Genomic DNA, 13682 nt, shown 5'->3' on the forward strand with positions numbered 1-13682 from the left:
ATGTCCCGGCAGCAGGAAGCCTGCCCGACTCTGTAAAGTCTCTGCGGGAGGGTGTTTCTTTTCTCTTTTTTTTTTTTCTTTTCTTTTGGAGAGCTTCTGGGGAGGACGATCATTAGTTTTCTTGCGCTCCCGCACTTGTTCAGCCCCGCGTTCTGTGTCTAGACCGTGTTTCTTTCCTGGCTTGTCACCGTGGATGGTCACCTGTCCTCCGAGCTGCACCTCAAGGCTGCAGACAGAATGCCAGGAGATGGCTTCACCATTAAAAGGCGCATCAGGAAACTGCTGCGTTCTCCTGCCACCAAGAACAAGAAGAACAGAAAAGAAAATCTCAGCAGCAAGGTATGTATGTCCTCACTTTTCTGAATACCTGAGGAGAAGCACCTCTGCAATTATCCCATGTTTGGAACTAATGTAAATCATATGAAGCGATATTTCTATGTACAAATCAATGGTCATAACCCATTTGCCAATAATATTTTGGAGTGGGAAGTGTTTTACCTCTTGGATCAAACGATATTCAACCAGCACATGCTAAGAAAGTGAGTTTTTACAATCTGGCAACACAAAAATACACATGTAATGACTTGTGAGTGATTCAGCAAGCGATAATAAACATTTCACCAACTTCAACTTGGTAAGCTTATTCAAAGGTGTGTGAGTGTGTGTGTGTGTGTGTGTGTGTGTGTGTGTGTGTGTGTGTGTGTGTGTGTGTGTGTGTGTGTGTGTGTGTGTGTGTGTTGTGTGTAGTTTAAACAGGACACACTCATTCACACACAGGTACATTCATATGTTGCTCCAGACTTTATCAATGACACCAACAGTTGCTTTCTAAATCTCAAGGCAGACAGACTGCAGGACCAGCCAAGCCACCTGTCACTTCTTCCTCACCTCATTACCACACTACTTTATGTCTTCTTTTTAGAATTCCTCTATTATAAGAAAATAATGGCATTGTTTGTGATGTCAGCCACTCTATTAGGATCACTTATGCATATAAAAAGAGGCAGTGCAACAGTTTGGCCTTTAATTCTGCCTTTACGATGATGACGCTGTCCTATTTTGTGCTCTTAATTCAACTTACCTTCCTGTCTACCATTGAGGTTGCAGGTTGCTATGATATTGAAGTTGATCGTGCATATTTTACGTATGACACCCTCAGCGCTCTATAAATCTGCTTCTCCACCAGCACAGAATGAGTTTAATATGTTTTTATTTAATTAGTAAATTGATTTCATCCTCACATGATATGTGGTCCATGCTTTATTATTTTTTTTTATCAGCAGTTATATGATTCATGGGGTAATATTTTTATTACAACACATTAGACTGTAAAAGTGTATTGATGAAGAGGAGTGTCTGTCTGTGTGTTTTCATTCTTGCATGATTAATTTCCTGTGACTGTTTGTCTCTCACAGAGATATTAGGTTTCTGTAATTAAACGGTCAAACAAAACAACCTACAGCTTATAATTTTTGGGCCGGATCTTGTCATGATCCAGAGTCACATTAAAGTAAGTGAGACTTAGTGCAAGTATATTTTTTTCCTATTATCGGGGTTGGTGTGTGAGCGATCCAGACTAACTGCAGCAGACTACTTATAATTTGCAGATATGTGTCTGTATGTCTGCCTCTTCAACAATCCTTCATGTGCTGACATGCGTCACTCCCTGCAGGTGACTTTGGAGAAGGTCCTGGGCATCAGTGCCACAGGAAACAGTGGACTGGCCTGTGACCCCCGATCTGGCCTGGTGGCCTATCCTGCAGGGTAAGACCTATTTTCCACCTTCTGTCGCCGTCTGACTTTATCCTTATCATAGCACATCGTGCAGATGTGTGGGTGCTTTCTCTCTATACCGTCGAGGAGTACATGAAGAGGAGTTTCTGTGGGCTTTTTCATCACTTTATCGCTCAGTGAGGCTTCAACTATCTGCAAACAGAGGGAGTGATCGTGTTAACCTACCCATTGTGAGATTTAATCTATAGGACGCCCTCAGAGCCTCTGGAGCTGCAGCACCACCGAGTCGAAAACACAGTGAGACACAATCAGCGCTCCTGTTTGCATTTTTTCTTTTTTCTTTTTGTTGCACTCAAATATTCTAAGAAAGCCGGATTAATACTAAGAAGGTCAATGGTTGAAAAGAAAAACAAAATACGGGAGAATTAGGGGTGTTAACTGTTGTGCTGCTGCGCGGCCGTTCTGTGCACCTACTCTATGTTGTGTGTGTGTTTCTATCCGGTTCTGTTCGACAATTTTGAAAGCCTCACACTTCGTAAAATGCGCACATTCTGGCAGTCCACCTTCTGTCTTGATTTAAATCTGTGCAAGCTGTGGTGTGAGGACTGCTGAGTGCGGCTTTGGAGCCGAGGAGTGAGCAGTTCAGAAACAGGTGGGCTGCTCACCAACTCAGCGCCGAGAGGAAGTGGTCGCCAGGAAGCAATATGAATGATATATGATAAAGCTCATGAAATCCGATGGTACTGCGACTATCACATCGTAAAAACGTTTCTATTCTCAAGCTTTGAGTTGTGTTCTTGAATGTTTTCTGCTGGTTGGTCAACAATCTGTCGTTTTAACCGAGTTTGTGAGCAGCCTCAAAAAAAATATCGTTCAACAAGGAGACAATCTCGTGATGTAAAAAGGTGCAGTTGTTAACAGTGTTGCCTCACTTTTAGGTTCTGTCTCTGTGTGGAGTTTGCACGTTCTCCGTGATGGGTAGAATTATTTCATGAGTCATGCGGTCAGAGCTCACAATTCCACAATCAGCTTCTTAGATTATTTGTTTTTTCACAATATGTTATAATCTGGAAGGTCACCTAAACAGCACTTTTTATTCATTCTCTCTTGGACACGAAGAGCAGTCGTCTCATCAAACATCTGCAGTGATTGTTTTTAAGATTGAAAGTATATTGGTATTTTCCTACATGCATACCTTTCCTCCTGCTGTCTATTTGTTTTTTTTAATATATTTAAGTTTTCGTTGACAAAAGGTCATGAGACAGAAATGTCACAATCTCCCGGATGAGGGACTTTTTTGACAGTTAAATGCAGCTCCTCCGGCTCCTTTAAAAATCCACTTTCCTCCAATTGTCCAGTTTCCAGACAGCCTGTCTTTTCACAATACCGAACCTGCTGACTTGCAGGATAGGCTCCGTAATTCGACACCAGCGTCATCATCTAATTGATGCTGTGGCTGAAATGGATGACTAAACAAAGGAATCGACACGAGCTCTCACCAACCTGCTTCAAACCAGGACATAATCAGTAGTTTTTCACAAACAGTTACTCATGATAAAAAAGTATAGAAAATGTGTAGATCCCAATCTGCAGCACCATATCCGCCTATCAATCTTTTATAACATTTAAGATCACACTGATCCCAGGTGATGACGTGGAAAAGCAGGAAATACCATGAACAGGACAAACACAGAAAGACGGACAGTCACACAAGCTCAGGGGAAACACTCTACCCTCTTTAAAATATGAATTTCTAAAAAAATCAGTTTTTAAGTGATTCTTTGGCCTGTAGCACATTTCTGGCATTAATTAAGAAAAAAATAATAATCTTGATTGGATTTAATGAATTCATTATTAAATGTTTCCCTAGAAGACGAAATGCATGACTGTTTGCAACGTTTTGTGCCTCTAGCTGTAATAATCTGGAACATACCACAGAGTTTAATTAGAGATCAACGGAGATTAGTAACATCGGGCTTTCCTCGTAGTCGCTGCTGGACTCAAGTAAGGCCGTATGGATTCCCGCATTACATCACAGTTTAAAGTTGGATATACACATTAAAAAAGAGAGATCAAGCAGTCATTTGCAAACGTTATTTGTGCATCTACAACGAGTCCATATGAAAACACTTAAGGGAATGACATCCATACAAAAACAACATAAATACACGTTCTGTTTGGACCTGTTACGCGGATCACTGTGTTCTTCCCCTTCGTGTTGTAGGTGTGTGGTGGTCCTGCTCAACCCCAAGAAGAACAGGCAGCACCACATTATCAACACTTCAAGGTGAGTTGAACACAGTCTACCGTTGAAGCCACGTTAAATTGTCCAGAGTAGCAGTCAGCCACACCGAGATCATCCTGTCTGTCTCTCTCACTTTCACAGGAAAACCATCACCGCGCTGTCATTCTCCCCCGACGGAAGGTATTTGGTGACAGGAGAGGTGAGAAAACAATCCGTTTTTTTTCTTTGTCTCTGCATTCAGCTTGTCGCAAACGACCATTTTCCCCCCCTCTCTCTCACTAACTATCCTCCCAAGGGTTTTGTATTTGCCGTTCGGTTCTTCGCTACCACAGTGGGATTATTTTACTGAATGATTTCGATTTACATGTTTACGTCAGAATTCAGGGAAATAGATCCTTCCAGGCTGCTCTTATCAACAGGATAACAAGGAGTTTGGTTGTCGTGCAGAAAACATCCCAGCGGGATGAAAGTGATACTTCAGCCTCCGTGTGTTTTCAGTCTGCAAAGAGCCCAAATTCTGCCGCGTCACAGTTGCAAAGTGTCTTAGTTTATGTTGTCGTTACCACACGAGCCTCAGCAGCATAACACACTATCCTAATCCTCCCCAGGCCAATCCAAGCCGATTAAAGACTTCTCTGTGTGAGTGGATGGACATTCGGAAGTTGTCGTGACTGCAAAGACCAAAGTTCAAACAACCAAGGAGAGGCCGTGCCTTTGCCATTCACAAGAAACCAAAATGCCAAATTGTGCCAAGTCGCTCCATGAATGATTGAATTCACCGAAACTGGTTGCGGGTCAAAACAGAGAAAAATTTAATCTTTAAAACGTACATGTCCATCTTTCAAGCTGGAGCGAACGTTCTTGTCAGCGAGCAGACATATTAAAGTTGTCTTTCTACCTGCTGTGCACTGTGATCAAAGCAGAGCACATCACAGCTCTGCCAGAGGATTTCCTGTAAGCCTTTAAAGAGGAGGAGTTGATGATATTCCAGAGTGAATGATCAGATAAGAAGTGTCCTTCGCACACTCATTCATCTGACTGTAGGTAATTTGCATACAGGGATGGGCTCTCTTTTTACTATTTCTCGACTGTGCATGCCTTTCTACACAGCCCTCCCCTCCCCAGTTGAATGTCATCCATTTTCACTGTCCTTCAGGCTGCTGGATCTCACACCCACTGCATTAACTTTGACCTTTGAAAAGTCCTTCCACCATATTATAATCAGAGCCTGCACAAATAACCTTTTGATCCTCTGTAGGGAATAATTTGAGCAGGTCAAGGGTGGAGGGTAATCTCCTACAGAGCTGGATAGACTGGAGTGACAGGTGACTGCTGGGATTCCCAGTAGACTTTCAGATTGAAGGGATGTAACACTAATTTAATATCAAGCAGCTCTTTTCTCTCAATTAACCCATTTGAAAGAAATGTCCTCCTCCTCCTCCTCCTCCTCACACGATCTTTGTTTCTCCTTCATCAGAGCGGTCACCTACCGGCGGTGAGACTGTGGGACGTGGCAGAGCGAAGGCAGGTGGCGCAGCTCCAGAAGCACAAATATGGCGTCTCCTGTGTGGCTTTCTCACCCAACGGCAAATACATAGTCAGTGTGGGGAATCAGCACGACATGATGGTCAACGTCTGGGCATGGAAGGTTGGTCGTACTTAAAAACTATGTCGCTGACAGTGATGGATTACTGAGCAGGATGACTGGGCAGAGTCGGAGCATGGAGTCCCTGCTGGAAGCGATGGTTAACAAATTTTGGTGGCAAATTAATCAGACAACTACACAGGGACACAAAATGCCCACAAAGGGACACAAAACAACAAAAAGGCAGAAAACTACAAGGAGAATCTATAAAAAAAGAATATGAGATACAAGATAGAACCACAAAAAAACCCTTAAAGAGATATAATCTATTGAAACTAGCATTAATTAAATCTACAAAACAAAACAAAAAAAAAATGACTGCAATAGAGGTGAGGTGACGATCAGAAAGATGCCAAATCAGCACAAATCCAAGTGCCCCTTGAAAATGGAAACATAGAGAACCTCTGAAATACACAAATGATTCTTATAAGATACACAACAATGGCAGAGGGATGCAAAATCAGCACATAAACTGAAAACTGCTCAAAATTGATGAAGCGAGACAAACGTGACAGATGAAATAACCATAAGTAATTGTGCCACAGTATAGATACATGAAAGGAGGTAGAAGAATACCTAAAAAAAAACAAATCCATCCATCATCCATGCATCTGAATCTATGTCAGTAGTTGATAAAAGATGTTCCATAATTTGGAATTTGTGGGATTCTTGAATGAAAATTTGTGAACTAATGACACTTACGATGAACGATGCGTCAGAGGTACTGTGGTCGCTTACAGTCGGTCATCTTTCATGTTCCTGTCAGGAGGATCAAGTTTGCTTAGGATGAATGAGGCAGTAGTAAACAGGAGTTTAGTCAAATAGTAACATTAAGATCAATGCTTTGGCTGATTCTTTTTTTTATTGAGAGTTGCAGCTCTATTCTTTGCTAATTACTGTCAAACGTCTTGATGTTACAACAGTCCATCAGTACCCAACACTTGAATCCAAGCATTGCAAAAACATGTCCTGGTGAAGTCTTTGTGATAATCATTTTGGTTTTCCTTTTGCAGAAAGATTTGATCGTGGCTGCAAACAAGGTGTCAAGTAAGGTGACTGGTGTGTCTTTCTCCGAGGACAGCTCCTACTTTGTAACAGTTGGAAGCAGGCACGTGAAGTTCTGGTATCTAGACCACTGCAAGGCTAACAAGGTATTAAAAGTCCTCTTTAAATAAAAACCTACAAGGCACTGATGTTGGTGTGCTGCGGTCGTGACACACATTTGAAGTGTGGATGCCACCAGCGGTGTGCGGTGTGCTCTCACCACCGCCTCGGCTTTATCAGCTAACACTCGCCCCTCTGTGGTATTTAGGCCAGCACTCCCGTGCCTCTGCTGGGCCGCTCCGGGCTGCTGGGAGAGCTCAGGAACAACTTCTTCTGCGATGTGGCCTGCGGACGCGGCGCCCAGTCCAACTCCACTTTCTGCATCACTTCCTCCGGCTTGCTGTGTGAGCTGAACGGCAGGAGGACGCTGGACAAGTGGGTGGACCTGCGGGTGAGTGATGGACGGTTATTACACCGGAGGTGATATTGTCAGGGCAGCATTTTTCCCAAATTTTTTTTTGTGTTTAACGATAATTGTATCTCACTGAGCTGACACGCGAAACTGTCCCGCTTTTGATGGATCGGCGTGCTGGAACACTCTATAGCCTATTCGTCCTGCCGTTATTGTGATTCTCAGTGCTGTACAGCCAGTAATGCTTTCGGTCAGTACCCAGCTGTGATTTTTAATCACTCGGTGACGATGGAGGTGTGCTGGTCCCGCTCCCGCCCTCGGTGAGAGGATCAAAGAAGAATTAGTGGCGGGGACAAGTACAGGATGTGTTTGGAAGATTTCCAATGAGGACACTTCTAATTTCCTCTGTAACCTTTGGACAGACGTGTTGTGGACTCATCTAAACTATGTTCTAATAACTGTACCTAAGCAAAGTTTATTTACTTTGCGTGATAATCAAGTTGAATTTTAACCTTTGCTTTTATTTCTGCCAGTGCAGCTTAGAAATATGATGTTCCTCCCTGTTTTGTAGACTGGTATGGCCCAATCCCTGTCTCTGTGCGAAGATATGATCTTCTGTGGCTGTGCTGATGGAACGGTGCGAGTCTTCAGCCCGGCTGACCTGCACTTCATCTGCACGCTGCCACAGCCGCACCCCCTCGGCTCTGACGTCTCCGCCATCACCGATGCCAGGTGAGGCGGAGCACAGCAAGAGGAACACAGCCTCTGCCTGGCGGTGATCCATGGCAGGATCAAATGTCCCCTATTTTTAGATGTTCCTGTCTCAGGTGGCACCTTTTTACAGCCCCGAGTTGGATAAATGGCTTACAAATGACTTTTATTTCTGAGAAAGCTTAGATTCAGAGTGAAGTATTCATTCAAATTCAACTTCTCTTCCCTTTGTAGATTTTCTTCATCTATTCTGACTTAATCCGACAATCCACGGACACGCTTGTTTGTTAATTGGTGATTCTAAATTGGTCTACATAGGTGATTATCTGTCTCTGTTTGTCCTGCCAACCTGTTCAGGGTGCACCGCGCTTTTCAGCTCGGATAGTCTCCAACTCCCTGCAAAACCCCCTCAGGACAAAGAGGAGGTAGAAGATGAATTGATGGGTGGATTTCCTGCTGTTACGCCATGATCTTTACAAATGTACCCCGACTCGTGTCTCCACAGCCACCTATTTAACACCAAGGCTGAGGCTCATCACCCAGATGCCATCGCTGTCACCTATGACCCGCTCAGCCGGTGGCTCAGCTGTGTGTATAATGACCACAGCGTGTATGTGTGGGATGTGAGAGATGTGCACAGAGTGGGGAAGGTGTACTCTGCCCTCTTCCATGCATCAAGCGTGTGGGACCTCGAGGTACATTTACCAGCAATTTCTATTTGCTAATAACAAGCTATAAAAGTCGATGCTCACTGTTTAGTGAAATTGCATAATAGACGGGGCTTTACTGCTGAGAATATCCATTTTCACAGCCGGAACCAGAGGCCAAAGCTGTGGATTACAGTTCATGTTAATGCCCCTCAGGGAATGTAAATCTGTAGTACAGCATGGGTATTTTATAAATCCACACTGTTTATCATAATGTAATTAGTCCTCCATGAAGCCTTCACTTGTGCTTACATCCATTCCCAGATGTTTCCAGATGTTCCTGGAGATGTGGTTGCCGGCGTGTCCTCGGGTGCATTTCTTACCTGTTCAGCTGATAACACAATCAGACTCTGGCGCATGTGCGACTGGACACAAACTCATTCTCAGAACATCCTCAGCAGCGTGAGTTTGACTTCTTTCTGCGCAAATGAAGATGTTGACTTTTAAAACGTGAACTCCGACTCATTTAAAGAAAACCTGTATCCCATCATTGCTTTGTAGGATCTTTTGAATGTACTGTACATGGACGGAAACACCAGTGCCTTGTTGGATTCAGAATGCACGGCAAACGCCAGCGCGGACAAATCCTCGGACGGGCAGTCAGCGGAAATCAAGACAGGCATCAGGACAATCTGTATCAGTCCAGATGGCAAACATCTGGCATCTGGAGATCGCAACGGGATGCTGAGGTAGGACGGGGAGGACTGCGACTGACACGGAGGATTGGCTGAGATGACCTACATTATAAGAACCTGATTTTGTATTCGGCAGGGTTCATGATCTCAGCAGCATGGAGGAGATTCTCAAAGTGGAAGCTCACGATGCTGAAATCCTCTGCCTTGAATATAGTAAACCGGAAACAGGTGTGTGTGTGTGTGTGTGTGTTTGAGTTATTGACTATAATGACGGCATCCTTGGCAGCGTATTAGACAACTGATTAAATGGTCTTATCGTTGTCAGGTCTGAAACTGTTGGCCACAGCCAGCAGGGACCGTCTCATCCACGTCTTGGATGCAGAAGACGACTACAGCCTGGTGCAGACACTCGACGAGCACTCCTCATCCATAACAGCCGTCCGCTTTGCTGGTGAGCCACTTGAGACACTGTCAACATCTGACGGCTAATCTTTCCATAATCCTCGCTTTCATGCCCACTCAGTCCCACACAAAGTCCCTCTTTTTTTAAAATTTTGCCTGCAGCATTGCTTGTTTAAATAATAGATGACAACTACATGTGTAGTCAGGTGGAGATTTGTTTGCTGGAGCAAAGCCTTTTGCTGTTGTACTTAAAGCTAAAACATGAAAGCTTCAGCTGTGGTCTGATGTTGAAACTCAATGAGTTGATTCAATGGGATAAGTAATAATGATCTAATTGTACTTGAGTATGTCTTGGTCTACTTTTGCCCCTTCAGTGGCAGATACTATGGGAACTATGTGCATCTTTCAAACAGGATGTTTTTTATGTTGTCATTAAATACACATTGATGTGTTTCAAGTATTGTCATAGAAACTAATCGAAGAGTCATCGCCAGTTGAGCTCAGAAGCTACTATTTGTATGTTTAGACAAATTCCCCAAGCAGTTTAGAAAGTTTTTTTTTATAGGGCAGAGGCTCCTATTGTTGAAGGGAAACAGCTATGCCGGTTTTCAAACATTGTCTTGCTCCAACACACCCACATGTTATGAATGTGTCACCATGAAGCTTTGCAGAAAGTACAATAATGACCAACTAAGGGCGGTAGAAAAGTCTAATTGTTTTTGAAACCCAAAATTGGATTTAATTACTTTTCTGCTTATCAAAAGTGTTGAGTAATTACTTTTTATATGTTCTTCAGCCAATGACAGCAAGGTGAGGATGGTCAGCTGTGGAGCAGACAAGAGCATCTATTTCCGCACTGCACACAAGGTAATGTCTGGAAATGTTTTCTCAAAGTTTGACACGGATTAACAGTGTCACTAAAGCTTTACAGTGGTGACTGCATATGTCCCTATACATTGTGCATCATAATGCTGTTGTATAATAATTAGTTGTCAGCTTTTTATTATTGTACAAATATTGCATTATTGAAGTGATTCCTGAATTTTCATTATTGTGTTCTAACAATCTAAAAAAAATAGTCGTATGTCTTGTATAGAGGAAATGTATCTCAAAATAAGTGAGAAAGACATTCAAATAAATTCAATTTAGTTTATTGCTTTTACTATTTACAATATAGGCATTTCATGGCACAATATTTTAATAAAACTGAGAACATGAGTACAGTTCGAGAAGTATTAAATGCCATGGTCTCGTCATGGAGACCACAGATGATTTTTTTAGTAGTTCAAAAGATATTCATCAATATATTTCCCAAGCATGGTAAGTCACACAGAAGATGATAAGTGAATGGCCAAGCTGTTAACAGAGTGCTGTATCCAAACAGACCTTTTGGTGTGGAAGGAAAACCTGCTCATGCATCAGAGATTAACTCAGCCTTGAAAAGCTCGTTGAGCAAAGCCCATTCAGGAGTTCAGAGGAGTTTCACAATAAGTGTTCAGAGGCTGGAATCGGAGCTTCGAGAGTTAAAAAGACAGTTCTGAAGCAGATGTCACATCAGATTATCGACTCTCAGGGCCGGTTTGCTGATCACATAGAGAGACTGTGTAACTCAGTGAAGGAAGAGGTGGCCTTGCGCTTTTTTCTTTCCTCCGATGTTGCTTCAGGGTTACCGGAGCAGTTTCAGCCGGAGTTGCATAAGTTACAGCCGTTGGTCTCCAACTAAAGACTCAATTTGGGCCGCTGCTCTGACACAGAACATTACGTTTCATAGCTCATGATGAATAAATGCTTGTTAGTTTAGAGTCCAACCTCTCCTCAGCGTCTAGACATTTATGGAGTATTTATTTCAGGGAGTTATTGTGACAGGTTTGTGCTCCCGCTGAGCCTAATGAGGATCCTCTGTGAGGGCTTTTCATTGTGCGCCATGTTTTCAAATGAACTGTGACAATAAGATGATGATGATGATGACGATGCACAAATTCTGTTCTTCTATGGCCTCTGACTTCAAAACTGATTTGACTTATTGTGACTCAACAAGAGTTTGTGGATGAGATTCATCAACATTAATGGCTCATACAAACTGTGTTTTGACCTATTTTTAGAGTATGTAGTGTATTGACACTGATTTGAACTGATTGAATCACTTATTCAAATTCAATCCCAGCAATTCCTCTTTGGGAATCTTTTTGTGATGCGTATGTCTTTTTTTCGAACAAAACATGCGTTACTTCTCTTTTTTACTCAATTTTACCTTTCAGTCTAATGTGACATTTTGCTTTAATAACCAAATGTGTAACAATGTTTTTAAGGTAGGGGTCAAAACGAGGAGTAAAAAGTTGTAACTCATGCCTTCCACCTTACTGTGTCGCTCAGTTTGTGTTGTGTTGATAATGTGCGCACAGCTTTGTTACTGTAGGCTCATTTCATGAGCTGCCGGCACTGTGTGGGTTAGTCTAATGACTGATGCACTTGTATATTCTCTCTACGTCTCTGTTTGCTGATCATTCTGTGGTTCAACATTAAACTTGCTGAAAACTTGCTTGAGTGTGTTTCCATACTGGAATATCTGAGGTTCAAACTGCACCCTATTTCAAAAGCTCATCATTATTGGGTTCTTTGGTCTTGTTCTTGCTGTTGTTTGACAGACGGACAGCGGCACAGAGTTCAGGCGTTCTCACCACCTCGTGAGGAAAACCACTCTTTATGACATGGATGTCGACGTCACCTGCAAGTATGCTGCAGTCGGGTGTCAGGACCGCTGCATCAGGTCAGCAGGATTCTTTTTGCCATTTTTCCACAAAGGTCTCTGAGGCCAACTATTTGTAAATCAAACTTTATATTAACCTTAACTTCCTCTCTGACTGCAGGATTTTCAACATCAGCAGTGGCAAACAGAAAAAGCTCTTCAAAGGGTCGCTAAGTGAAGATGGCAGTCTACTCAAGGTAACATTTTCCTCCACAGTCTGCCCTATGCAGGTTCTTTTTTTCCATATATGTGAACTCCTTTTTGTTTGGCCTGGCAGGTTCAGATCGATCCCTCAGGTCAATATGTGGCCACCAGCTGCTCCGATAAAAACATCAGCGTCTTTGACTTCTACACGGGGGAGTGCGTCGCCACGATGTTCGGACACTCCGGTAACAGAAACAACATTTACTCCTGGCATCGTATTTCATGTTGCCCCACTGAGCTGAGGATAAATTACACTTTTATTGCAGCAGGGGAGCACCGCCAGGAAGCATTATATCGCTAAGAAGCCATATTTTATATTTTGCAGAAATTGTCACCGGGATGAAATTCACCAACGACTGCAAGCATTTGATTTCTGTGTCAGGGGACAGGTGAGAAAACCTCCCGTATGAGTGGGTCATTATAGCAGTGCAGAGAGTATTAGAAGTCAGGGTGATTTATTAATCAACCAAAATATGTATCATATATTCAAAATGAGGTCAATAAGCCACTCCGGTAAAAATGAGCAATGAGGTAACATGAGAAAATCTCAAGGCTCTGCACTCGAAAGGAAATGACTGTGGAAATGTGTTTTGCAGACAGTTTCCTCAATAGTCAAGCCGAAATGAAATCTTTAATATTTAATGCGTGAATGCTTTTATCTCCCAGCTGTATCTTTGTCTGGCGACTGGCTCCCGAACTGACACTCGCCATGAGAGAGAGGCTTTGCCAGCTCCAACAAAACCCGAACGCGCCGCCCTGCAAGACCCCCAATCTCAGGTGACGAGGCTCAATTTCCATCGCTCGCCGCTTCCATAAACCCTCTGCTGGTGATTAAAAATGAGCCCAACCTGGAGAAAGCGTATTCAGGTCTCATGTAAGGACAGGCCAATCCTCACAGAAACACTCATTTTGATTCTCTCTCACTGCGTCACTCCAGGCGGGAGGTGTACAGTGCTCCTACGCTGGGCGGTCTGTCCTCTGAGAGTGACCGTGAGCACGACGAGGAGGACAGAGTGGAGAATGATGCCGCCGTCGACCCCGAAGACAACACCACCTGTAGTTCTTCTGACAGCAGCCATGGAGACGAAGACGCAGGTACTGTCTAATTACAGCGACGCCAAGGCAATTACAAGTCAACCCCATGAATTGTAGATAGCTGGCTTCTGTGGTTGTTTTCACAACTTCCAGCTAGTCAGT

The 13682-nt window shown here is 43.2% G+C and overlaps 1 protein-coding gene across 1 annotated transcript in view; it reads left to right on the top strand.

Annotated features, from left to right (window-relative positions):
* The window catches only part of LOC308126488 (mitogen-activated protein kinase-binding protein 1-like), a 23592-nt gene continuing 9910 nt past the window's right edge, over positions 1-13682 (top strand). Inside the window, exons 1-20 of the mRNA XM_080490925.1 lie at positions 1-339; positions 1673-1764; positions 3959-4021; positions 4121-4178; positions 5457-5627; positions 6638-6775; positions 6937-7119; positions 7652-7812; positions 8297-8486; positions 8763-8900; positions 9000-9187; positions 9270-9361; positions 9459-9584; positions 10332-10402; positions 12181-12302; positions 12403-12478; positions 12559-12670; positions 12811-12874; positions 13152-13262; positions 13423-13580. Coding sequence (XP_080347051.1) covers positions 238-339; positions 1673-1764; positions 3959-4021; positions 4121-4178; positions 5457-5627; positions 6638-6775; positions 6937-7119; positions 7652-7812; positions 8297-8486; positions 8763-8900; positions 9000-9187; positions 9270-9361; positions 9459-9584; positions 10332-10402; positions 12181-12302; positions 12403-12478; positions 12559-12670; positions 12811-12874; positions 13152-13262; positions 13423-13580 — 2416 coding nt within the window. The 5' untranslated portion in view covers positions 1-237. The remainder of the gene's footprint in view (positions 340-1672; positions 1765-3958; positions 4022-4120; positions 4179-5456; positions 5628-6637; positions 6776-6936; positions 7120-7651; positions 7813-8296; positions 8487-8762; positions 8901-8999; positions 9188-9269; positions 9362-9458; positions 9585-10331; positions 10403-12180; positions 12303-12402; positions 12479-12558; positions 12671-12810; positions 12875-13151; positions 13263-13422; positions 13581-13682) is intronic.

This window comes from Lipophrys pholis (assembly GCF_963383615.2).
Source record: "Lipophrys pholis genome assembly, chromosome: 21".
Classification (NCBI taxonomy): Eukaryota; Metazoa; Chordata; class Actinopteri; order Blenniiformes; family Blenniidae; genus Lipophrys; species Lipophrys pholis.